Source organism: Felis catus, chromosome C1 (genome assembly GCF_018350175.1).
Source record: "Felis catus isolate Fca126 chromosome C1, F.catus_Fca126_mat1.0, whole genome shotgun sequence".
Classification (NCBI taxonomy): domain Eukaryota; kingdom Metazoa; phylum Chordata; class Mammalia; order Carnivora; family Felidae; genus Felis; species Felis catus.
This window is the reverse complement of record NC_058375.1, coordinates 20,458,044-20,482,369: the sequence shown is the minus strand read 5'-3', so window position 1 is coordinate 20,482,369 and position 24,326 is coordinate 20,458,044. Positions and strand designations below refer to the sequence as shown.

Here is a 24,326-nt window from a genome sequence, read left to right as displayed (position 1 = left end):
ACTGAGGTTTGCTGCCTCGCCAACACCAGGAGGTTAGGGATTTGGGGAGCTGCGCGGGTGTGGCAGGCCAAGGGCTGAGGTTTCTGGTTCTTTTTCGGGTAGGAAGAGAAGTGTGGGTGTGGGGACTCAGGTCCCATGGTCATATTCCGGGTGGAGGTCAAAGGTCAGCAAGGCTCCACAGCAGATTGGATGCTGGGGAAAGCAGCCTCCTGGCAAAAGGCAAAATAAAGCCTGGGCTCAGATGCCAAGTACCATGTTCCTGGCAGGCAAAAGAGCAGGTTTCTCCCATTCTAGTCCCTCTGCCTGCGCAGTGGAGCCCTGGAGAATGTATGTCCTTCGCTGTGTTCTGCACACTCTGGTCTTCTCTGGAGATCCATTCATTCCACAGACACCTGCACGGCGCGGCGGGGCGGGGGGGGGGGGGGGGGGGGGGGGGCGGGTTCTGAAGTTCACAAGTCCCTCCTAGCCCTTGCCTGGGCACACATCTTAAAAACTCCTGCCGTGTAGTAGACCACAGTGGTTGGCTGCACAGGGGCACAGGCTGTTCCGGAAGCGGCCAGTCTCAGAGGTTCTGGCGGGAGAGGAGGGAGGGGAGAGGCCAAGTCCCGGGCCGCTAGGGAGCGGCGCTGCCCCAGGGCCGAGGGTGGAGCTTTCCCAGTCGGCCGGGAAAGGGCTGGGCCCGGCCTACATGTGAGGGCAGGAGAGAGCGACGGCGGACTCTTTCCTGCGGAGTCCGGGTGGTGGACACGGCCAGACCGATTCCCGGGACTCCGAGCGGCGGATCACTGGATGCCCCAGATTCTCGGGACCCAATCCCCACTTCAGATCTTCAGGACCTTTGGTCGGAGCCTGGCTTTGGCCCTGGGCTCCAGATTCCCGGAACAGGGCCTCTGACCGACTCTGGGTTTCCAGATTTCGTAGGAGATTCCCAATCCTGAGATCCCTGGATCCGTAGCCACTGGCTCTTGCCCCGCCCCGGGTGCCCAGAGCCGGGCGCCAGACACCGGAGCGCCCCCGCATGGCAGGGCCGTGCCAGCGGTCTGGAGCCCTGGAGCGCGCCGGCAGCTGCTGGCAGGACCCGCTCGCCGAGGCGCTGAGCCGGGGCCGGCCCCCCACCGCGCCCGCCGGCCGGGGCTGCGCGCGAAGCCGGCCGCTCAGCGTGGTTTATGTGCTGACCCGGGAGCCGCAGCCCGGGGTGGAGCCCGAGGCTGGAGCCGAGGCGGAGCCGCTGCCCCTGCGCTGCCTGCGCGAGGCCTGCGCGCAGCTCCCCGGGCCGCGACCGCGACCTCAGCTGCGCAGCCTACCCTTCGGGACGCTGGCGTTGGGAGACACCGCGGCGCTGGATTCCTTCTACAACGCGGGTGAGGGCGCGCTGGGGGCGGGGTCAGGAGCCGGGGCGGGGCTTGGGGGGGTCCCGGGGAGGGCCGAAGGGGGCGTGGTTCGGCGATTCCGGAGAGACCCCGAGATGGGTATGGGGTCTGGGGGGCACAAGGTGAGCTAGGCTGAGGGGTCGAGGTAGGGCCACGATAAAAGTGGAATTTAGGGGATCTGGAGCGCGGCCGGCCTTGGATCGGGGCTTAAAGCACCCTGGAGTCGGCACCATGCCTGGGGTTAGGATTGGGGCGAGGCTGGGAGCGGGACAGAGTGTGGTATCTCAGGAGTGAGGTTGGAGGGCTCAGCCTCAAGACGATCTCACGCGGAGCTCGTGAGGGAGGATCCTGGGAGGTGGAGCTTGGAGTAGGGAAAGGGGCCGTACTTGGGGGGGCTGGAGTTCAGGGGAGGTAGCATACTACTTGGGAAGATCGGGCTAGAGAGGCCGAAAGAAAAGCCAAGGGATCCTGGGCGAGGGGGTTTAGGTTGTGAGGCCCCAGTGGTTGCGAGGTAGTGGGCGGAACTGGAGGCAGGGCTGGGTCGCTCGGGGGCGGGGCCAGACAGGCGGCTATTCCCGCTCTGGTCACCCCTCCCTTCCGCCAACCCAGGCGCCCCGCCCCTGACACTTATTTGTTCATCCAAGAGTCTGGGAACCGGGCTTGCCTGATGGCCCTAAAATCGCAGCCTAAAAATGAAGGCTGACGCGACCTCGAGGACACAAAGACACGCATACTCTTAGACTCACAAATCGCACATATGTTGATTCACGCAGGCCCTCGCAGCCACTGTCACTCACAGAGGTAGAAACATTAAGCGATACACACACAGGCACAGCCTTGTCTAAACACACTGCTGGTGCCCGCCCCTCTCAAGAGACTGCGTTGAGGACTCAGGGTAGGGGACTTCTGTGTTTGCGCCACACCTTTCGAATGCCTTTCAAATGGCGCGGAACAGGCTGTTGGCTGGTGCACAGCTCCTCTCCTCCATGCTCAGTGCTCACTGGTTCTGAACAGTGGGATGAGGGTCCCAGCCTGTTGAGCCCAATCCTCTCCTGCAACACCACAGATATCATCAGTCCTGTAGAAGAGCTAGAGGGGCCTAGAAGGGGAAAACTGAGACCCAGAGCAAAACGGGACCCTGCGGGAGTCACATGGGAACACCGACCGAGCCAGGGTGGATCCCCAGGCTCCTTCCCCACCCAGCCAGGCTTCAAGGCTCAGAGCCTCCACCTCTGTGCCCACAGATGTGGTGGTGCTGGAGGTGAGCAGCTCCCTGGCACAGCCCTCCCTGTTCTACCACCTCGGCGTGCGTGAGAGCTTCAGCATGACCAACAACGTGCTCCTCTGCTCCCAGGCTGACCTCCCTGACCTGCAGGCCCTTCGGGTAGGTGGCCAGGTGGCTGGTGGGGGTAGGCACAGGGCCTGGGGTGGTGCCTACCTAGAATACCAGTATCTGACTGTCCCCTGCAGGAGGATGTTTTCCAGAAGAACTCGGTGAGCAGAATCCACCCTTCCCTCCAATGTGCCCTTTGACCTCCACTACCTTTTCTGGCCTCCTCAGTCACCTCTGACCTCACTAGTTCCCCACGTGGGCCTCTGTTCCCTGCGGCCAGCCTTCATGAAGTGTGCCCCTTCTCTTTTGTCCCCATCCCCACTGGTGCTGACCTCTGACCACTTCAGTGCCCCTCTCTGACCTGGTGCTGACCCCTGACCTGCACTGATTCCTGCCTCCCTCCCACCAGGATTGTGTTGGCAGCTACACACTGATCCCCTATGTGGTGACAGCCACGGGTCGGGTGCTGTGCGGTGATGCAGGCCTCCTGAGGGGCCTGGCTGATGGGCTGGTACAGGCCGGGGTGGGCACGGAGGCCCTGCTAACACCCCTGGTGGGCCGGCTCGCCCGCCTGCTGGAGGCCACGCCCACGGACTCTTGGTAATGGGGCGCAGAGAGGGCGCAGGAGGAGGAGGCCGGTGAGGGCCCGGTGGGCTGGGGCTGAGGGACAGGCCCCATCATTCTCTCCCCCTCCCTCCTCTGCTGGGGGCGATAGTGGCTACTTCCGGGAGACCATTCGGCAGGACATCCGGCAGGCCCGGGAGCGGTTCTGCGGGCAGCAGCTGCGGCAGGAGCTGGCTCGCCTGCAGCGGAGACTGGACAGCGTGGAGCTGCTGAGCCCCGACATCATCATGAACCTGTTGCTCTCCTACCGCGATGTGCAGGTGTGTGGTGCTCAGAGAGGCAGGCAGGGCAGCGGTACTCCGTGTCAGAGGAGCCCGAGTCCATCCCCGGGCTGTGCCCCTCGGTCACCGGTGGCTTTGAGCAAATTACCTGATGTCTCTGAGCCTCAGTTTCCTTACTTGTGGCCGGGGACGATCATGTCGCTGTCTCCCAGAGCAGCAGGGAAGTTGGGGCACACGGTGGGTTCTCTGTGAAAGGTGTGGGGTCTACACTGCCTCCTGGGCCTTAGGTGTGGTGGGTGGGAAGATGGGGTGTCAGGGATGGGAGGGGACCCCAACTCAAGGTTTTCCTCAGGGTCTGGGGGCCGATGGGACCCCCCCCCCCCAGAGGCCATCGTGCCAGTGTGTGCCGTGCCCTCCCGCAGGACTACTCAGCCATCATCGAGTTGGTGGAGACGCTGCAGGCCTTGCCCACCTGTGACGTGGCCCAGCAGCACAACGTCTGCTTCCACTACACGTTCGCCCTCAACCGGTGAGTGGCAGAGCCACGTTCAGGTCACAGCCACTTGAGGACATGGGTCTCTGCCGTGTGACGTCACCACAGTCTGGGATCAGTGCCATTCAGGGAATTTGCTGACCAGGGTCACACCGAGGTCAAATGGTCCCTGTTGTCCTGTCACTGCTGCCTCTGGGGTGGAGTGGGGTGGGGGTGGCGCTGCTGCCCTTGGAGCGGTCGCAGTTCCCGCCATCACTCTTCCTCCGAGTCACAGCTGCTAGGAATCACTTCTCTCTGGGATCGTTACTTCTAGAGACATCCGTGCTGACCAGAGTCACAGCTATTCTGGGTTCATTACCGTCAGGCCTCTGGAAGGGGCCCTGCCGTTCAGGGTCTAGGGGTTCCTGGGTAGAGAGGGGGCGGGGCCGTCGGGTAAGTCCCCAGCCTATCTTCCCCTTTCCCTAGGAGGAACAGGCCTGGGGACCGGGAGAAGGCCCTGGCTGTGCTTCTGCCGCTGGTACAGTGTGAGGGCTCCGTGGCACCTGACCTGTATTGCATGTGCGGCCGTGTCTACAAGGACATGTTCTTCAGCTCTGGCTTCCAGGACGCTGGGCACCGGGAGCAAGCCTATCACTGGTAAGGGGCGCCAGTGGGTAGACAGTGGGCTGAAGGACGGGCCTGTGGGCATCAGTCCAGCCCTGAGTCCCCACCCGCACCCCAGGTATCGCAAGGCCTTTGATGTGGAGCCCAGCCTCCACTCGGGCATCAACGCAGCTGTGCTGCTGATCGCTGCTGGGCAGCGCTTTGAGGACTCTGAGGAGCTCCAGCTCATAGGTGAGTCCGTCCTGCACCCCTCCTCCCACCGGCAGGGCCTCAGAGGGGCCAGGGGAGAGCATAGGCAGAAAGGACACTGGGCCGGAGCTGGGACTGGCCTTGTCCCCTTTTGGACTTATTCTTCCCGAACCCACATCTGGACCCTCATACCTGTCCTGGGCCCTCATGAGCCCTGAACCCACAGGTGTGGCCTTTCCTTATACACTGAATTCTGCACACACTTGTTCCCCAAACCTTCCTTGTGCCGAAGCTCCTACTCCCATCTGAGAGTCCCACTAAAGTTTTCAGCTATTTCTTTTTTTTTTAAATAATTTTTAATGTTTATTTATTCTGAGAGAGAGAGAGAGAGAAAATGCACCAGTGGGGAGGGGCAAAGCATCAGAGGGAGAGGGAGTGAGAGATTCCCAAGCAGGTTCCGTGCTATCAGCGCAGAGTCCGACGCGGGGCTCGAGCCCACAAACCGTGAGATCGTGACCCGAGCTGAAATCAAGAGTCGGGCCCTTCACCGCGCCCCTCACCTAGTTCCACCTTCCCGCCCACACGGATGCTGTGGCCCACACCTGGGCTTTGCCCACACCTGCCGCCACACTCCCTAGGACCCGTACCGCTCTCTTCCAGGCATGAAGCTGGGCTGCCTGCTGGCCCGAAAAGGCTGTGTGGAAAAGATGCAGTATTACTGGGATGTAGGCTTCTACCTGGGAGCTCAGATCCTCGCCAATGACCTCGCCCAGGTGGCGCTGGCTGCAGAGCAGCTGTACAAGCTCAATGCTCCCATATGGTAGGTGGTCCCCTCCACAGTCTTGGCCCGGCCTGGGCTGCCAGCCCCCGCGCTTATGTCCACTGGCATTCCAGCCTGAGCCCTGGAGCCAACGACATGGCCTATTCCAGACCGGTGCCCGCCGTACCCAGTGCCCATGTTCTGGCCTCGTCCAAGCCAGTCTGCCCTCCCTGGCAGTGCCAGCCGGGGCTTGGGCTGAGCTGAGCACGAGGCCGTGCCTGCAGGTACCTGGTGTCCATGATGGAAACCTTCCTGCTGTACCAACACTTCAGACCCACGCTAGAGCCTCTTGAAGGACCCCCGCACCGTGCCCACTTTTGGCTCCGCTTTTTGCTACAGTCCTGTCAGCCACTCAAGACGGCTTGTCCCCAAGGGGACCAGTGCTTGGTGAGGCCGCCCAGTGGGAGGGTGGGACTGGGAGAGGGGCAGGCCCCTTCTAACCCAGCCCCTTCCTCATCACCTGCAGGTGCTGGTCCTGGAGATGAACAAGGTGCTGCTGCCTGCGAGGCTCGAGATTCAGGGTGCTGACCCGGTGAGCGCAGTGACCCTGAGCCTGCTGGAGCCCGAAACCGAGGTGAGGTCACCGCTGAGGTCCCCCACCCCTCACTGCTGTGCACCCCTTCTCTAGAACCTTTCTCCCATCCCCAAGCCACTCTCCCAGTCCCCAGCAGCCCCCTCAGACCCACCTTCTTCTCCCAGGACATTCCATCCAGCTGGACCTTCCCAGTGGCCTCCATCTGCGGGGTCAGGTGAGGGGCGAGACCAGGGGCGTCCAGGTCCCCGGAGGGGCGGCGCTGCCAGCCACCGGGCGCTCACCGGGGATCTTCCTCCCTTCTCAGCACCTCGAAGAGGGACGAGCGCTGCTGCTTCCTCTACGCGCTCCCACCGGCTCAGGACGTGCAGCTGTGCTTCCCCAGCGTAGGACACTGCCAGTGGTGCGCGCAGCCTCTCGGAGGGCGGCGGGGGTGGGGCGTGCCAGGGGAGTGAGGAAAAGGAAGGGACATGTCCCCTGGGTGCTCCCGGGCATCGGAGGGGACGGTTCCGCCCAAGCTACCCCTCCCGTGGGCCTGACCTCCCTCACCCTCAGGTTCTGCAGCCTGATCCAAGCCGTGGTGACGAATCCGGATTCCACGGTGCCCACAGAGGAGGCGGAGGGCGTGGGGGAGGTGCTGGAGGTGAGGAAGGGGGCTGGGAGGGCGGGGAGGAGGAAGGGCCCGGGCCCCTGCTGAGCTCCCATGTCACCAATCCCCCCCCCCCCTCCGCCCCCCAGTTCGATTACGAGTACACGGAGACCGGCGAGCGGCTGGTGCTGGGCAAGGGCACCTACGGGTTGGTGTACGCGGGCCGCGAGCGGCACACACGGGTGCGCATAGCCATTAAGGAGATCCCGGAGCGGGACAGCAGGTGCGGCGTGCGGGGCCGCGCGGGCGGGGCTCGGCGCTCGCTGGGGCCCAGGTGGCCGGGACCACGAATTGAGGGGGGGTCCTGTGGGCGCGGCTGTAGGCGCGGGAACCGCGGATGCCCTCCTGGTCGGGCTTACAGATGCCCGGTGGGCCCGGGCCTGTGGGCAGAACGGCAGGGACCAGGAGGGCGGAAGGGTCCGGAGGGGCCTGTGGGCTGGGTGATAGGGTGGGGACGGTCAGAGAGGGGAGTGTGGTTGGGGCAGGTCCTGGGGGCGTGGCCTGGCTGGTGCTGGAGTTGGGGGAGCGTCTCTGCCCCCAGCTCGCCTGTTGGTCTCTCCCTACCTGCCCCCAGGTTCTCTCAACCCCTGCATGAAGAGATCGCGCTGCACAAACGCCTTCGCCACAAGAACATTGTGCGCTATCTGGGCTCCGCCAGCCAGGGCGGCTACCTCAAGATCTTCATGGAGGAAGTGCCCGGAGGTACCTGCCCTGCGTGGGATGGCAAGTGGAACTGGAAGTGTGGGGCATGGAGATGGAGCCAGGGAGGGGTGGGAAACCCTTGGGGAAGATGAATCCTAGCGTGTGTGGGTGGCGTAGCCTGGCATTAGCTGACACAGTGCGGCTGGGTGGTGATGGAGTCTGGGTCATGGCATGGGTGTGCCCGGGCCTTGAGCAGAGAGCTGAGGGCGGAAGTAAGTGGGCGCCAGTGATGACCTCGGATTGCTTCTGCCCAGGCAGCCTGTCCTCCTTGCTGCGGTCAGTGTGGGGACCCCTGCAGGACAATGAGAGCACCATCAGTTTCTACACCCGCCAGATCCTGCAGGGACTCAGCTACCTGCATGACAACCGCATTGTGCATCGAGACATCAAGGTAAGCAGGGCGCCTGGGTGGCTCAGTAGGTTAAAGCATCCGACTCGTGGTTTCAGCTCAGGTCGTGATCTCACGGGTTCGCTGTCAGCGAAGAGCCTGCTTGGAATTCTCTCTCTCTCTCTCTCTCTCTCTCTCTCTCTTTCTCTCTCTCTGCCCTTCCCCCTGCTCATGTGCACGTGCTCTCTCTCAAAATAAATAAATAACCATTAAAAAAGAGAGAGCGCACGTGAGTGGACAGTCAAGCGTCCAAATCTTGATTTTGACTCAGGTCATGATCTCATGGTTTGTGAGTTTGAGCCCCGCATTGGGCTCAGCGCCGATGCGCAGAGCCTGCTTGGGATTCTCTCTCTCTCTCTCTCTCTCTCTCTCTCTCTCTGCCCTTCCCCTGCTCTCATTCTCTCTCAAAATAAATTAAAAAATAATTTTTTAATAAAAAAAATTAAATTAGGGGCATCTGGGTGGCTCAGCCGGTTGAGCGTCTGACTTCAGCTCAGGTGATGATCTCATGGTTCGTGGGTTCGGGCCCCACGTTGGGCTCTGTGCTGACAGCTCAGAACCTAGAGCCTGCTTCGGATTGTGTCTTCCTCTCTCTCTCTGCCCCTCCCCCACTTGCACTCTGTCTCTCTCTCTTAAAAAAATAAATATAAAAAAATTTTAATAAAAAAATTAAATTAAAAAGAGAGAGAGTGACATCAGAGTAAGCCCTGTAGAAGCAAAAATAAGATAAAAACAGAGAGGGAAGCAAACCATCAGAGACTCTTAAATACAGAGAACAAACTGAGGGTTGCTGGAGGGGTGTTGGGTGAGGGGATGGGCTAAATGGGCGATGGGCATTAAGGAGGGCACTTGTTGGGATGAGCACTGGGGGTTATATGTAAGTGATGAATCACTAAGTTCTATTCCTGAGATCATTTTTAAAAAAGAGTATGAGGGAATCCTTTGGGGGTAATGGAAATGTTCAATATTATTATTTTGGTTGTGGTTATACAATTGTATAGATTTGTCAAAGCCATTTGACTTATGCTCTGAAAATGGTAAAAATTGCTGTATGTAAATTATATCCTTGGCTTTTATTATAAAGTAATTATAAAGCTGACTTTTTAAAAAGCATCATCAGCATAATAATTTTTAAAAATGAAAAAAGGTAAGCCCTGTAGCTGGCCCACCCTGGCTCACTGGTGAAGGGGGATAGGAGGAGATATGGCTCCATACAGAGACTGACAGTTTAAATTAAGAGTGCAGACCCCTTTGCAAAGGGTGGGGAATTTAATCAAGGAGGCTCCCTAGGGAAGGAAAGAACTTCAGACCTGAAGGCAAACCAGGTGCCAGGTCCCAGGAGTCATAAGTGGGATCTCAGAGGGAGGAGGCCGATAGAGGTGGGGTCAGGCTGGGATTCTAGGAGATGGGATCCCAGGATAGGGTCCGGTTTTGCCATCAGAAGCCCAGCCTGATGTGCACTGAGCACAACGTCTACTCTACTTAGGGGGACAATGTACTGATCAACACCTTCAGTGGGCTGCTCAAGATTTCTGATTTCGGCACGTCCAAGAGGCTGGCAGGCATCACACCCTGCACGGAGACCTTCACAGGTAGTGGGGTGTGGGGTGGTGAGTGGGGTGCTGACCTAGGACAGAAGAACTCTTGAGACCTTTCAGGGAATGGTGTTTCTCCTGGCCACGGAGTTAGAGCCCTAATGGGGGATGTAACCCAGGGCTGGTGACTGAGCCAGAGGTGAGGTGATAGAATCTAGAACTGGAGCTCGGATAGCTGATGATGGTGAATTTAAGTGCCTGAAATGGAGCTCAGAAATGTCGATGCGGGCTAAAGTGTGTGACAGAGTTCAGAGTGGATGATGCTGTCCAGGATATATGATGGAACCTCCAGGGGGTGAAGGAGTCAGAATATGATAGAGCCTAGGATGAGTGAGGAAACTCAGGACAGGTGTTTGACCACCAGGGTAGGTGATGGGAACTGTTTGGATGATAGAATTCACTGTGGGCGCAGGTGGCCAGAGGATGATAGAGCCCCCTGCCATCCCCGCAGTGATCAAGCCTAGGTGAGCCCTATTGCTACTGCTCCTGCCCTAGGGACCCTACAGTATATGGCCCCAGAAATCATTGACCAGGGCCCACGAGGGTATGGGAAGGCAGCTGACATCTGGTCACTGGGCTGCACTGTTATCGAGATGGCCACAGGTCGCCCACCCTTCCATGAGCTAGGGAGCCCGCAAGCCGCCATGTTTCAGGTGAGACCCCCCCATGGCCTGGCTCATGAGGTCGGGTGGGGACAGACTGGGCCCTGAACACCTCTAAACTTGACCTCTGTCTACCCTCCCCGACCCTTCCCAGGTGGGCATGTACAAGGTGCATCCGCCAATGCCCACTTCTCTGTCAGCGGAGGCCCAAACCTTCCTTCTCCGAACTTTTGAGCCAGACCCCCGTCTCCGAGCCAGTGCTCAGGCACTGCTGGGGGACCCCTTCCTGCAGCCTGGGAAGAGGAGCCGCAGCCCTGGCTCCCCCAGACCCGCACCGCGGCCCTCAGGTACTACACAAGTGGAGGGAGGGGGCACGCTGGGGTGAGGGCAGAGGAGCTGTGGAGGTGACAAGACTGAACGGGGGCCCATGCTGACAGCCATGTCCCTCCCTCAGATGCCCCTTCAGCCAGCCCCACTCCTTCGGCCGACTCGACCACCCAGTCCCAGACATTCCCGTGCCCGCAGGCACCCTTTCAGCATCCACCGAGTCCGCCCAAGCGCTGCCTCAGTTATGGAGACACCAGCCAGCTCCGGTGAGAGCCCAGGGTCTTGAGAGTGACTTTGCCTCATCTGGGTTTGCCCTTGTACTCCCTCCAGAAGAAGCCCCCCACCCCGCCCGGCCTTGGCACCTCCAGCCACCTGCAAGGATGGCATTTGGTGCCCCCTCCCAGATGCTCTGACTTCTATTTATTGTGCCGCCTCAGTGCCAGGCTTATCTCTTGAATCCCTGTGAGGGAGGCATAAAAATACAAGAACCAGGATTCAAACCCTGGGGTGGAGGTGGCTGGCCGGTGTTGCTACCCGCCCTCCACCGGCGGCTCCCCATTACACTAGGGTGCCTGAGGAGCCCGGGGCGGAGGAGCCCACGTCCCCCGAGGAGAGTTCTGGGCTGAGCCTGCTGCACCAGGAGAGCAAGCGCAGGGCCATGCTGGCCTCGGTGCTGGAGCAGGAGCTGCCCACGCTGGCGGAGAATCTGCGCCTGAAGCAGGAACAGGTGGGTGCGGCCGCCCCAGCGCTCCCTGGCGGTCGAGCGCGGACGGACGGGAAGCCTGCTGACCGCCTCCCTCACTCCTCCACCCACCGGCAACTCTCTTGACTCAGGCGGCAACACCCACTGACAACCCCTCTTCCTTCTCAGGGTCCCCGTCTGGGCAGGAATCATGTGGAACAGCTGCTGCGCTGCCTCGCCGCGCACATCCACACGCCCAACCGTCGGCAGCTGGCCCAGGAGCTGCGGGCGCTGCAAGGGCAGCTGCGGGCCCAAGGCCTCGGGCCGGCGCTTCTGCATGGACCGCTCTTCGCCTTCCCGGATGCGGTGAGGGAGCTTTCTTGAAGTTAGGGCTGCCTAATAAGAGGTAGTGAGCTCCCTGTGCCTGGGAATGTGCAAGGACTTGGTGTTGCAAGGTTGCATGTCCTCCCTGTGAAGATAGAGCCCGCAGGAAAGGGACATCTATCCAGTTCTAACTTCCCAGCCCCTCCCTCGGCCCCAAGTCCGCCTACCCGACTAGCCTTTGGCAGAAGGCTTTCTAGGGCTTTCCAGCTCGAGCCCCACCTCTATCTGAGACTCAGCCAAGCGCCCTTTCTCCCTCTCCAGGTGAAGCAGATCCTCCGCAGGCGCCATATCCGCCCACACTGGATGTTCGTACTGGACTCGCTGCTCAGCCGAGCTGTACGGGTAGCCCTGGCTGTCTTGGGCCCAGGCGGGCCGACTGGAGCTGGTCGGCGGGCCAGCGAGGGTAAAACCCCTTCGGGGGCGTGACGAGCACAAATGGGGCCGGGAGGGGGCGTGGCCCGTAGGGGTTAGGCTCTGCAGGGGCGGAAAGGAACGGGTGGGGCGTGGCCAAACGGGCCTATCCCAGACTGGCACTGCCTGGCGGGTACCCAGCGCCTTGGCGCCTTGCGCCTTACCCCCAGTGTTTGGGGATGTGTTTGGGGATCCCAGATGGGCGTTCCCTCCCTGCCTGACCTCACCCCAGTCACTTGGCTTGGCAGAGGTGGAGACGGAGGCGGTCCCACCGAGGTCAGAGGAGTCAAGTAAAGAAGAGGAACCCCAGTCTAAGCAGCAGGAAACCTTGGTCCAGTTGAGCCGGCTCCCTGGGGAACCAGAGCAGGGATCCCCGCCCCTGATGGTGCAGCTGAGCCTCTTGCGAGCAGAAACTGACAGGTAAAGCCCCTGGGCCTTGTCCATCCCCTCTGAGCCAGCTTCACCCTCATTCCTCCGGCTATTCTACTCTCCCAGCCTCTGCATTCTCCAACAGGCTTCGAGATGTCCTGGCTGAGAAGGAGCGGGAGTGCCAGGCCCTGGTGCAACAAGCTCTACAGCAGGTCAGCGGGAAGGCAGGGATCTTTGCCCTGGCCTCCGAGCCCCCAGGTGAGCTGGTGAACACTAGCTGTGAGTGTGAGGCAGCTTCTGGCAGGAAGTACCCCTGGATTCACCACCTGACTCCTCCTTGACAGCTGCTCTCACAGTGGATCAGGGCCTGGTGCAGTGGCTACAGGAACTGAATGTGGATTCAGGCACCATCCAGATGGTGAGGGGGAGAGTGCTGGCTATCCTTGACCCCCACTAACCAAAGACTCCACCTCTGCCCGTCTTTCAGCTCTTCTCACTTCCCCTCTCTCTTCCCCTCACACAGAGAATTCACTGTGGGAAGAGCACTTAGTATACCCCCCCACCATGGTACAGATGAGAAAACTGCGGCCCCGAAAGGGGTATTTGCCCTAGCATATTGGTGGTACTACACAGCTAGTACCTGAGTCTCTGAACACATCTTTCTCTGATTTTTTCTTCCACTGTTTTTGCATCCGGGTCTCTGTCCGCAACCAGCTGCTGAACCACAGTTTCACCCTCCATACCCTATTGACCTGTGCCACTCGAGATGACCTCATCTACACCCGCATCAGGTATGTCCTGGGCCCTCCAAGGATGACCCATGCAAATGGCTTCGTGTTGGTCAGATCCTGACCCCCAGCTACATGCCTGCCTGGATTCCTCCCTGGAAATTACAGGGAAACCAGTGTCCTCTGGGGACAGAGAGGGCATCAGGCAGACAGTGGGTATTAGAGAGGGCCCAGGACCTTATTCTGGCAAGCCACATTGAGCCTGCTATCCCCAGGGGAGGGATGGTATGCCGCATCTGGAGAGCCATCTTGGCACAGCGAGCAGGATCCACGCCGGTTACCCCTGGCCCCCAAGAGGCTGAATGAGAGCTCAGAGACAAGAGGCTAGACCCAAGGATGGATGAATGGAGAAGACACGAGAAGCTTCTGATATACCTGCCCCAGGACTCAGGGTCAACTGGAGGAGGCCAGGTGGATGGGGGGCAGGGTAGGGCCCAGGCCTAGCCCCAGTGGGCAGAATCAACCATAGAGATGCCCCAAGCATATCAAGTACCGCCAGGCAAAGACTATTAAACAGAACACCTTTGTACGCTTGGGCCTTGGCAACTTCCGAAGTAAGGGGTGGGGGCAGGGGCTCCTGGGCGCAGCTCCCCAAGGTCTTTCCGTCTGAGTCTAAAGTTCCTTCACCTGTTCTCCTTCACTTACCATCACCCTTTCCCGACATCACCCTCACCCCCAAACAGACACCAGCCCCTTGCTGCCCTTAGAATAAACTTTATTGGTTTTAGCCAAGGGCAGGCCCTGAGATGGGGGTCCCGAGAGGAGTTGGGTGGCTTATAGGAGAACTATGTCCTGGGGACCAGGTTGGTTCTGAGTGGCAGAAGGCCATCCACCCACTCGCATGGTCGCTCCAGGAGTGTCTGCCACAACTGCTTCTCCTCTGGTGTGGAATCCATCCAGGGCACCTGCAGCCCATAGCTGCTGCCTAGATATGTGCAGACAGGGGTGGAGGCCGTGGTCACACCGGACACCCCAGGTCTCAAGGAACACCTGCCTGGTCCCAGATTATGCACTTCCACTCCCAGTTCTCAGTGGACACCAAAGCCCAGGAGAGGGCAGAGAAGTGCCCGAGGCCACACACGGAGCCCCTGCTTCTCAGCATCAGATCTCCCCAGGGCCCTGCCCCACTCACCTGTGCCCAGGCTGAGGCGTGTACCCCCCAGCTGGCGGCTGGCCAGGGCCCCATGGTCCCAGAGGGAGAGCTCAGCACAGGCCTGGCGCAGGTCAGCAGGCCCGAAGCCATCATAAACCATGGTATGGTTGAACACAGGGCTGAGGCTGCGTCGCACCACCCTTGTCCTTTGGCGGCTGGCCCGGCTGTCATCAGGCAGCACTGAACTGTGGGGGGAGGTGGGCTGGCAATCACATGACCCAGAACCAACCATTCACTGAACCCTACCCATTTTCCCTCACAATGTCCATGTCCCCTGGCTGCTGCCTGAGACCTCGGCCTCAAACCTTCCCAGCTCGGGGATCTTTGCGCCAGCCACCTCTCAGGCCTCCTGCCTTTAAAAGTTACAACTCCCCCCCCCCCCAAAAAAAAATAAAAAATTAAAGTTACAACTCTTATTCACAAGACCCTGGAGTAATGTTTCTGCTACTTCCCCACACAATGACCTTCATTGGCTCCCTGTTGCCCCCAAAAGTTGTTTCCAAACTTTTTAAAGCCTCAGAACCCTTTCTGCAAGATAAAATATCACTGAAAAAGTCAAAGCACAACACTGTCCGTGGTGGAACCTGGGTCTGCAGCTCAGAACCTGATCCGCTGAACTCCATTTCACTCTCTGAGTGTGGGGTACCACCTGGAGGCACCCCTAGAAGACCCCTAGAGGGTACTTTGAAAACCACTGAACTGCAAGTTCAGGGCCAAGCCCCACAGCCTGGCCTTCCAGGTCTTTTCAGGGAAGAGCCAGTCACTCTGAAATGCAGCTCCTCAAGGGTGTCCTTCCCTGACAGGCCTTTGCTCCAGTCGTCCCTTTCACCCCCGCTCAGTAGTCAAAGATCAGACTGGGGGGATCAAGGGTGGTTGATTAGGAGGGGTTTGTCGGAGGTGGGGCGCTCCCGAGGAGGGGGCTCGGAGGAAGGGAAGCGCGAAGGTCCCGATGCCCCTCACCATTGTACGTAGGAATCCAGGGTTCCTGAGCGCTGCGGCACGAGGCCCTGAGCTTCCTTCACCCAGAAGTGCAGCTCCCCGCTGGGGGGCAGTCCCGCGCCTGCGGAGAGGCTCGGCTCAGGCCCGAGGCTCCACGCCCTTGCGCGACTGGAGGTCCCCTCCTCCCAGGGCCGGTCCAGCACGGCCTCTCGCCGGGCGGTCACTCACCCTCGGAGCCGGCGGGGACGTACTTGACCGACAGAGAGAGCAGCCCGCGGCTGGGAAGGTCGTCGGGAGAGGGCGGGACCTGCGAGAGGCGGTCTCGTCAGGGGCGGGGGCAGGCCCAAGCCGAAGGGGCCGCAAAGGGGTGGGGTCTCCATACATCGACCGGGCGCGGCCGGCCGGGGGCACCCAACCGGCCGTCGGGGGCCAGGCCCTCGCAGGGAGCAGTAAGGTGGCGAGTAAGGTAGCCCCGAGGGGAGGGGAGGCCTAAGGCGGAGTCTGAGTGGGGCTGGAGGAAAGCTCGGTAGGGTGCAGGTGGGAGATCTCCCCATGCGGGCCAGCTGCCTCACCCGGGGCTGCAGGGGGAGCCAGGTGGATGCAGAGCCCCAGTCCCACGTGTCCAGAGGCACTTCGACTTCGCCCAGAAAGATGTTGCGACCAAGGCTTTCGCGGTGCCACACGGATAGGCTCAGCACGCGGCCCCGGAGCTCGGCCTGCGGGACGGAGTACTGGGGACAGGAAGTGCGCTTTAATGGACCACCGCGGCTGGCCCCGGCTTCAGCGCTGCGGGAGTGTACGCCCCTGTCCTACCGCTCTCCTTGCACGAGGGAATCCGGGGGAGCCCCGAAGGCCATTAAATGGGGGTCTGGACTAGCGCCATGCCCACCACTAGACTGACCCACTGGAGAACGCATGGACGGAGGGCCTCCCTGCCGTTCCTCCCGCAGAACGGAGGATCGGAGCGACCTGCAATGACCATACTATGGCGGTCCCTGCCACCCGGCCCCCGCAGGAAGGGCCGTCGGGTTCATTAATGGGGGAGTCTTTTGGTCGTCGCAGCCTCACCCGCAGAGTCTCATTGAAGACCGGGTTCAGATTTCTTTTCTTCACCGCCGTCTTGCGTTTGCTCTGCTTATCCGGGAGGAGGTAGCTTTTGACATAGCTGAGGCAGGGGGAGGGGAGGACTGGAGCTGAGTGGGGGGGCCCTTCCAGCGCCTACCTCCCCCCCCCCAGTGGGCCTCCCCAGCTCCAGCCGGGGGAGCACGGCTTCCCGTGCAGCGCTTCCCAGGAGTTATCTCACCCACGCCTCCCGTGGACATTGATACTCCCCATTTTGAAGACGAGGAAACTGAGGTCACGAAGAACGGTGGGGTGGGGCGGCGAGAGCGGGTCGGGCACTCACGGGTCCGAGCGGCGGCGTCGCGCGGCCGCCAGGCCCTGGCACTGGATCACGTGCACGCGCAGCTCCGCGGTGCCCGGCTCGTAGCGCAGCGCGAAGTGCACGGAGCCGCACACTTGCACGGCGCCCGCCTCCGCCTCCCCGGACAGGCTCAACTGGCTGCCGCTCAGCTGCGGGCGAGGGTGCAGGTCAGGGAGAGCGTGCAGGCAGGGCTCAGGTCGCCGCAGGGGAGGGGGGGGGTGAGGGAGGGGTCAGGCCCGGGCCACGCGCGGAGTTACGGAGGGAAGGCGCCCCCCTCCCCACCGGTCTCCCGCGTCCCCAGGTCCTCGCCCTCACCCCTCACCGTGGAGGAGTTGAGGCTGGACACGGAGGAGCTGCTGCTGAGCATGCGGTCGAGTGAGGGGCCGGGCCCCGGGGCCTCCTCTCCGTTCTCCAGGATCTCTGGCGCCGCCTGGGTCTGGGGAGGGGGGAAGTGACCGGGCGCCCCCTCTTTCCCAGCCCCTTCCCAGGCGGCTTAAAGTCTGGGGCAAAGGGCACTGCCCGCCCAGAATCCGCTCCGGGTCTTGGGAGCAGCCGCGGGCGGTTCCCGCCTACCTGGGCTGTAGTAGGCGGTGGCTCCTCTCCCCGCGACCGCGGCTTGGGCTCCGGGTCCGCCTCCACCGCGTAGACCTGTGGGGCCCCTGGGCCCGGGGCTGGGATGGGGCACAAGCTGCTGAGCGTGGCCCTCTCCTGCCCGCCCCTGAGCCAATTTGGAGGGACTGATTTGCGACCTTGGTGACCTGCAGATTCAGGCCCCAGTGCTGCGGGAGGCCCAAGGAGACCACACACACACACACACACACACACACACACACACGAGAGAGAGAGAGAGAGAGAGAGAGAGAGAGAGAGAGAGAGAGAGAAGAAAGAGAGAGAGAGAGAAGGTGAGAGAGAAGGTGACCCCCACAGGCGGTTGGGGTCACTTAGACTCTGATCCCCGAAACCTCCTTACTCCCCAACACACACCCTCCCACTCACCTTCCTGGGCCTGGGGCTCTTCCTCATGCTCTGAAGTCTTTAGGGGGACATATGGTGAGGGAGAATCAGGTTCCTGAAAGAAGCAAGGAGTAGAGGTCACAGTGGGGTCTAGTGACAAAGGGGTCAAAGGTCGCAGTGGGGTCAGAGGTCAGAGGCTCCAGCTGGCTACTCCAGACAGATTCAGCACAGCCCTCAAGGCAGGGCTGGCAAGCAGCTGCAGGACCAGTTGGGCCTGTACTTCACACCCCCTCACATGTCAGGGCCTGCCCTGCCTGACTCCCAGGGTCCCACTGGTGGCACAGTAGTGTCTGAGTCCTGGACCTCGCCCAGCTCCGTCCCCCACCGCCTCTAGTAGCCGGCTTCTGAGATTCCCTTAGAGGCCAGGTCCATATCTCCACTGGACAGAGGAGGATGACAGCGGCCCAGACCAGGGTCTCCTGATTCTCACATCCCATTCATTCATCAGCTCATTCAGTGACTCATTACTCACCTCAGCCTTGCTGAGCATCTCTTGGGGGGCCCCGTCCGTGGGGAGCCTAGAAGGGAGAGGTGGCTGTCGGGGGGGATAGGCCCCAGGGGACTGGTAGGCACCCTCCCCTCCCTGTCACCCCTCCTCACCTGGGCTCCAGCTCCTCCTCAGTTTCTTCTTCAGCAGCCTCAGCCTCCCTATCGCTGCCTGGAGCCTGGTCTCCCGTGCCTGGGTGAGAAGTTCTGTGAACCCTCAGTCTCAGGAAGTCTGGCCTTTGAAGATGCTCACTTACCTCCTGCTCCTGGGAGGGGTGGTGCCCACCCAAAGACACACAGTACCAGGGGCCCTCTCTTCCTGTCCATGTATACCCAGTGCCCCGGGCTGTGTGCAGCCAGCCCGACCCTAGGGATCTCCTCTCACCCCTGGAGCTCTTCTTTCTGCGGATAGAGGCTCGGACAAGGTCAGAGCCAAGGTGGGCATGGTGGTGCCTTTGTGAGCGCGCTTCCTGGAACCAGTCTCCCGTCAGGATCTTCAGCTGCCCGGGGTCTGCCAGCGAGGCCCGGAGCTTGCTGGAGGATGAGGGAGGGGATGGCTGTCACCCAACCAACATTCCTGCCACCCACTCTGTGCCAAGCCCTGGACCCGGACCCAAGGACACAACAAATCAGACTCGATCCCTACTCTGGGTCAAGGAGCGCGGGTTGGTGGGAAGACTGCATCCAGAGTAGATAAGTACACTATAATGAGGTAGGTGCCATGATGGATATGAGAAGGGCCAGCTTTGCCTGTGGGAATCTAGGAGGACTTCCCACTGGAGGTGACATTTGAATTGCTTCTTAAAGGACAAATTGGAGTTCTCCTGGCAGAGAAGGAGAATCATTAGCATTCATTAAATGACTACTGTGCATAATCCCTCCTCCTAATTCTATGAGGTAGTGCTCCTTAGGCCCCTTTTACAGATGAGGAGAGTGTTGCTAGGGAGGTCGGGTAAGCTGCCCAAGGTTACATGGCTGAGAGGTGTCTGTCCCCAAATGCTACTTGTAAGTCCCATGCTCTTCTGCCACTGTACTCTTTCTTCCAGGAAGAAGGGACAGCATAGGAGTGAAGGGTGTGTTCGGGGACTGTTAAGCACTTGGGTGGCTGTAGTGGACACTTTATGTGTGTCAGGGGTGGGGCTTGCTGGTGGAGGAGGAGATCGGGGAGGCTGGCAGGGACTAATCAGGGAGGCTTTGCAGACCACACTTAGGAGCTTGGCCCTGACATGAGATGCTGAGGAAACAGAGGAGGTTTTGCTAGGGGATATTAAGAACAGATCCGGGGAGCTCCGGGCACGGCATGACCAGGGGCTCAGTGAGGGCAAGCTGGGAGGCAGGAAGGCTGGTAAGAGAGCTCGTGCAGCCACCTTGGGAGGGGTGAGGAGCTGAGCTGGCTAAGGGCGGAGGCAACCAATGGGCAAAAACAAGAACTACCCAGATATTTGGCGCACCTGAGCCTCCCAGAGCTGGGGCCCCTTCCTCCTGGGCTCCCCTGCCCTGCCTCACCTGACCCGGCCCTCCTCCAACTGGCGAAGGCGGGCATCTCGCTTCAGGACGTCGGCAATGGCCTCCTGCTCCTCTTCTGTCAGGAAGCTGAGGTCTAACAGTCCATCAGTCTCAGGCTCTGGCTCATGCGCCATGAGGAGGCAGGGCAGGGTCCAGAGTCCCTCTTGAGACGGGGGACCCCTGTGGGGCATCAGCTGGGGCAGTGCCCCAGCTGGGCACACGTGGCTCCCTGGGGGCAGACCAGAGGTCAGGTCAGGCCCTGCCCGAATACGGGGCACATCCAGGAGCTGACTGTCTTTCCTTTTTCTTTGTTAAAGTAGGCTTCACGCCCAGAGCGGAGCCCAGCGCAGGGCTTGAACTCACGACCCTGAGATCAAGACTTGAGCTGAGATCAAGAGTCAGACGCTTAACCGAGTGAGCCACCCAGGCGCCCCGACTGCCCTTTTCTGCCCAAATATACACCCAAATGTTGGGCAGATCAAGGTGGCATGATGCACCCCCATGGACACGTGCATACACCGGCTCATGAATACACGCATAGACACACTTGAAGACGTGTACAGAGTCACACATGCACACACACGACACTGAAGACACAACTACCCACGGGGAGGTGTACACATGGGCACACTGATACCTGCATAGACAGGCACGTGGACACATGTTCCCGTGCCTGCATAGACAGGCACGTGGACAAAGGACCCTATGCAGTTATAGTCCCATATAGACCCATGCCCAGACCAGGACATGTACCTAACATATTCTTAAATTAAAAAAAATATATATGTTTATTTACTTTTGAGAGAGAGAGAGACAGAGTGGGAGTGGGGGAGGGGCAAAGAGAGAGGGAGACACAGAATCTGAAGCAGACTCTAGGCTCCCAGCTGTCAGCACAGAGCCTGACACAGGGCTTGAACTCATGGACCACCAGATCATGACCTCAGCCGAAGACAGAGGCTTAACCGACTGAGCCACCCAGGTGCCCCTGTACCTAACATTTTCTTAAACCTGCACACGAGGACCCACAGAATGTATAATAACCCTGGGGACAAAAACATGACCTGAGATTCATACGAATCACACTGACTTTTGCACAGAAATTGCCCCTCCACCAACTGGACTGTGAGCTCCTTGAAGATAGGGACAGGGCCTCACCCCAAAACCCCGTATGTTATACACAACAGATAGTTGGTAAAAGTTTGATTAATTGAATGCAGAAATATACCTGCATACACATGGGGAAGGCACACACACACACACACACATCTGCTCACCCTCCTGCCCCAGGGAACCTCCCAATATGGGTTCCTTCCCTCCACCCTTCACCTCCACTCTGCCCTGGCCCATTTGGCCTTCCTGTTTGAAGCAATCTCCTCCCCAGCCACACCCCCACTTCCTCCCCTCTGAGGTAACCACTGCACCCACTCCCACTGAGGTCTCCAGCCAGGGACGCCCCTACTGCCACCCCTGCCCTCTTCCCCGAGCCCCTGAGCCCCTCTCCTCTGGGCCACGTGGGTTCTCCCCCTTGCCCTGACCCAGGACCTGGCTGGGGTCCCAGAGGTGGAGGCCAAGTTTGGCAAAGCCGCCCAGGCTGCTCAGGTACCATGGTGACTCCGGAAGGAAAACATTTGCCAAGCTCAGAGGGGCATGTGAACGCGGCAAGAGACCCATGACTGGGCCATGGGCAGAGCAGAGGCATGGCGTGAGCCCGCTGGGCAGCCTCTCCTCCCCTGCTGCCCCTCCCGGCCTCTCCCACACCAGGGCACCGGGCAAGGCTGAGATGAGAAGAGGGTGCTCTGCAGGCAGGTCCCGGCTTGTGCCCGCCCAGCTGAGTCAAGCCCGAGAGAGCCCTCTCCCTGTGCTGCCCCACCCTCACCCCAGGGCTTGGGGTTCCCGAATGTCTATATCGAGTACCACGTATAACACTGTGAATGCCCATGTGCCCAATGTTAACAATACTTCCTGCACATCTGCTGTGTTCAAAGTGCTGGGTGTTGCAAATGCACGGTCGGGGGCTCTTCTGTGGCACGGTGTGCAAGGCTGTGTTGAGGTCTCTGTGTTACGTTGTGCCCTTGTGAGAGTCTGCATACTGTGGGATCTAGGAGGCTGTTTATTGTGTGGGTGTGAATATTGTATCAATGCGTGTGTGTCTGTGCATCATGTCACAATGTGATGCCGCGTGGGTGACTGTTGTCTGTGTTGGTACGTTCAGTAACTTTCCGGTGACAGCGTTGTGTGGCGCGTGCACTATTTCCTCCTGTGCTGTACGTGTGACTGGGCTGTGTTGTGGGGTGTGCTCTGGTGCCCTGGGGACCACCAGGTGTGTGTGATTGAGTAGGGAGGTGGGGGATGTTCTGCAGAACCGACCCTGCCCTTGTCCTGCAGGTCTGAGCCTGGGGTCCCCAGCAGCGCCTCCCTCCCTGCAGCCCCTTCTCCTTCTAGAGGCAGAACCAAGTGTCCCGTCCTCCCCACTCTGTTTCGACCCTATGGGACAGACCCATTGGTCAATGTGTTCCAGTCCCAGACCCTCTCCCACCTCCTCCCACACCCAAGGCCCCAGAGGGTACCCAGGATACCAGGTGGAAGTGCCTACCCGTTGGACACTGGCAGGGAACCCTGGCCCTGAGGTATGTTACCTGGAGGGGTCCAGTATGGCTCAGACACCTTCGTAGGATGACTTCGGCTCCCCTGGCAGCCGAGTTTCAGGGCTGAACTTCAGGAGACGTGCAGTGAGGGACTAAGGCTGACTCAATCAGCAGCCCAGAGCAGCTGCCCCAGGAGGAGGAGGAGGAAACACCTTCTCACCTTCTCAGCAGGGCCCGATGCAAAACCAGGCCTGGACTCTCGGCACCCGGGGCGGGGGGTGTGGTGGGGTGCTGCGAAGCCTTGCCTTGCAGAGGACCCAGAGCCAATTTGGTGGGCGGGAGGCACCCGGGGCTTGGCCCCAGCTCCACTGCGGACTTATTCTGTAATTCCTGTACCACAGGGCAGAGCGGCACCAACCCCTCAGAGCCTTGGTTGTCTCAGCTGTGGAATGGGTGGTGCCCCCACCCTGCCTGCTGCATCGCTGATAGGAACTTGCTTTGAAAGCAAGGTTAGAGACCTTTCTAAGAAGCAGGGTTGGAAGGGTTGCAGACTGCAGTCAGAGGACCCTTAGTAGAGCGAGTTCTCGCTCTGCCACTTTGTGACCTTAGGCAGGTGTCTCAAACACGCTGAGTTGCAATTTCCTCTCCTGCACACTGTGGATAGAAGTGGGAAGAGCCTTATTCTAAGAGACAGGAGAGCGCCCAGCACAAGCGGGCATGTGGTAGGTAGCAGGTGTCCCCTCTCCAACACAGTCCACAATCACTGCTCCTCCCTGTCCTCATGTGCCTCCTGGGAAGCGCTGGCCACAGCCAAGCTGCTTGGTTCCCTGACTCTGTCTCCACACCCCTCCCCCTCACCTACCAAATCTTAACTTCCAAGTTTCCACTGCTGTGAACAGCCCCCGGCCTCCTGCTACTTGCTGCCAGTTCCCAGACTGCCCCACCCCATCCCCATCCGTCCCCGTCCCCCATCGCTGTTGCCCTCCCAGGGGTCAGTACCGGCCCAGCCTCTTCTGGAACCCTCCTCCTCCCTGCCTCCTGGCCTCCATTCAGCTTCTCCAGCTCTGCCTGTGCACACGGCTGTCAGAGGACCCTTTTAGCACCCCACTTTTATCTGTCATTCCTCAGCTTTGGAAGGTGCTGGCAGACAACCAGGGTGACCCTGTGTCCGGTTCACAAATGTGCTCCCAAGCGGCCCAGCCTCCCTTAGACACTTTAACTCTTGGGCTGTCCTCCTCCTCAGCCTCACCCCCAGACACCCCACTCTGATGTCCTGGTCTCCCACATCCTTAGGGCCCTCCCCAAAGACTCTGCTTCCTGTCCCTTCAACACCCCGGTCTGCTGGCACGCCCTGGTCCCCAGCTGCAGGAGTGGTCTCCCCACTTGCCGCCGCTGTCCCTCCAGGGCTCCTTGCCTCCATGCTGCGCTCTGCACTTCGACTGGGCAACTCTCACCGTGAAGAGGCAGGGGCCTGGAGGCCAGTGGGTCTGGCTTAAACTTCTGGCTCTGCCACATGGTCCCCAGTGGACTTGAATCAACGACAATCTCTTTAAGCCTCACTCTCTGCCTTTATAAAACAAGGGCAATGACAGCAGCCATCTCAGGGGACCGCTGAAAGGAGTGTCCCTTTACTCCATTCTCCTTTTTGATCATAGTACCCAGCCCTTTGGAGAACAGCCCCTCCCCACTTTACCCCTTGTGCTCCAGCCAGGACATCTTGTGGGGTGGCTCTGGAACCAGGCTACTGAGCTTGAACACGGTTCCACTCTTCCTACCTCTGTGCCCTTGAGCAAATCACTTTACCTCTCTGTGCTTATTTCTTCATCTGTAAAATGGGGACCATAGCACTGACCTCACTGGGCTGTGGTGAGGATAAATGATACTTTATTCCAAGGCCTAGAGCACAGTAAGCACTCAATAACTATCGGTGATTTTTATGGCCCCTTTATATCCTGTTTTCCCAAGGCTAATTTAAAGTTCTGCTGGGCTGGAGCAGGCCTTACAACTTTTTTCTGTTTTGCTGTGGTTGTCCTCTGTACAGGAACTCCCCCCCACCCCCAACTCTCAGATGGATCCCAACATGCAAAACGGAGTCTTGAAAATGCAACTGCTCTCAAGTGGGGAGGGAGTGGCTCTGT

At 59.9% G+C, this 24,326-nt stretch overlaps 2 protein-coding genes across 6 annotated transcripts; one reads left to right on the top strand and one right to left on the bottom strand.

Moving 5' to 3' along the window:
* Nucleotides 1–484: 484 nt before the first annotated feature.
* Nucleotides 485–14,658, top strand: MAP3K6 (mitogen-activated protein kinase kinase kinase 6). 3 transcript variants are annotated; one of them, XM_011284512.4, is made up of 29 exons: nt 485–1,361; nt 2,615–2,754; nt 2,841–2,864; nt 3,113–3,303; nt 3,419–3,587; nt 3,971–4,077; nt 4,507–4,677; nt 4,763–4,875; nt 5,494–5,653; nt 5,878–6,040; nt 6,120–6,227; nt 6,353–6,402; nt 6,493–6,588; nt 6,741–6,828; nt 6,924–7,057; nt 7,409–7,557; nt 7,791–7,927; nt 9,411–9,516; nt 10,015–10,172; nt 10,276–10,468; nt 10,576–10,714; nt 11,016–11,175; nt 11,320–11,496; nt 11,776–11,917; nt 12,174–12,345; nt 12,440–12,552; nt 12,639–12,712; nt 13,009–13,085; nt 13,298–14,658. In XM_011284512.4, exons 1-29 carry the CDS (start codon nt 1,019–1,021, stop codon nt 13,386–13,388), a joined length of 3,945 nt encoding a protein of 1,314 aa, XP_011282814.3. In that variant the 5' UTR covers nt 485–1,018; the 3' UTR covers nt 13,389–14,658. The 3 variants fall into 3 exon arrangements, with proteins under 3 accessions (XP_011282814.3, XP_011282815.3, XP_019692018.3); XM_011284513.4 differs by having other exon boundaries at nt 486–1,361; nt 7,409–7,536; XM_019836459.3 differs by lacking the exons at nt 485–1,361; nt 3,113–3,303 and having other exon boundaries at nt 2,616–2,754.
* SYTL1 (synaptotagmin like 1) lies at nt 13,781–22,396 on the bottom strand. 3 transcript variants are annotated; one of them, XM_045035365.1, is made up of 15 exons: nt 22,240–22,396; nt 19,604–19,832; nt 18,483–18,631; nt 18,212–18,290; nt 18,084–18,129; nt 17,594–17,666; nt 17,171–17,376; nt 16,920–17,033; nt 16,580–16,746; nt 16,243–16,339; nt 15,747–15,905; nt 15,403–15,481; nt 15,196–15,295; nt 14,215–14,420; nt 13,781–14,007 (listed from the first exon to the last, which is right to left on the bottom strand). In XM_045035365.1, exons 2-15 carry the CDS (start codon nt 19,792–19,794, stop codon nt 13,868–13,870), a joined length of 1,806 nt encoding a protein of 601 aa, XP_044891300.1. In that variant the 5' UTR covers nt 19,795–19,832; nt 22,240–22,396; the 3' UTR covers nt 13,781–13,867. The 3 variants fall into 3 exon arrangements, with proteins under 3 accessions (XP_044891300.1, XP_044891301.1, XP_044891302.1); XM_045035366.1 differs by having other exon boundaries at nt 17,171–17,268; XM_045035367.1 differs by lacking the exons at nt 19,604–19,832; nt 22,240–22,396 and having other exon boundaries at nt 18,212–18,334; nt 18,483–18,617.
* Nucleotides 22,397–24,326: the final 1,930 nt, after the last annotated feature.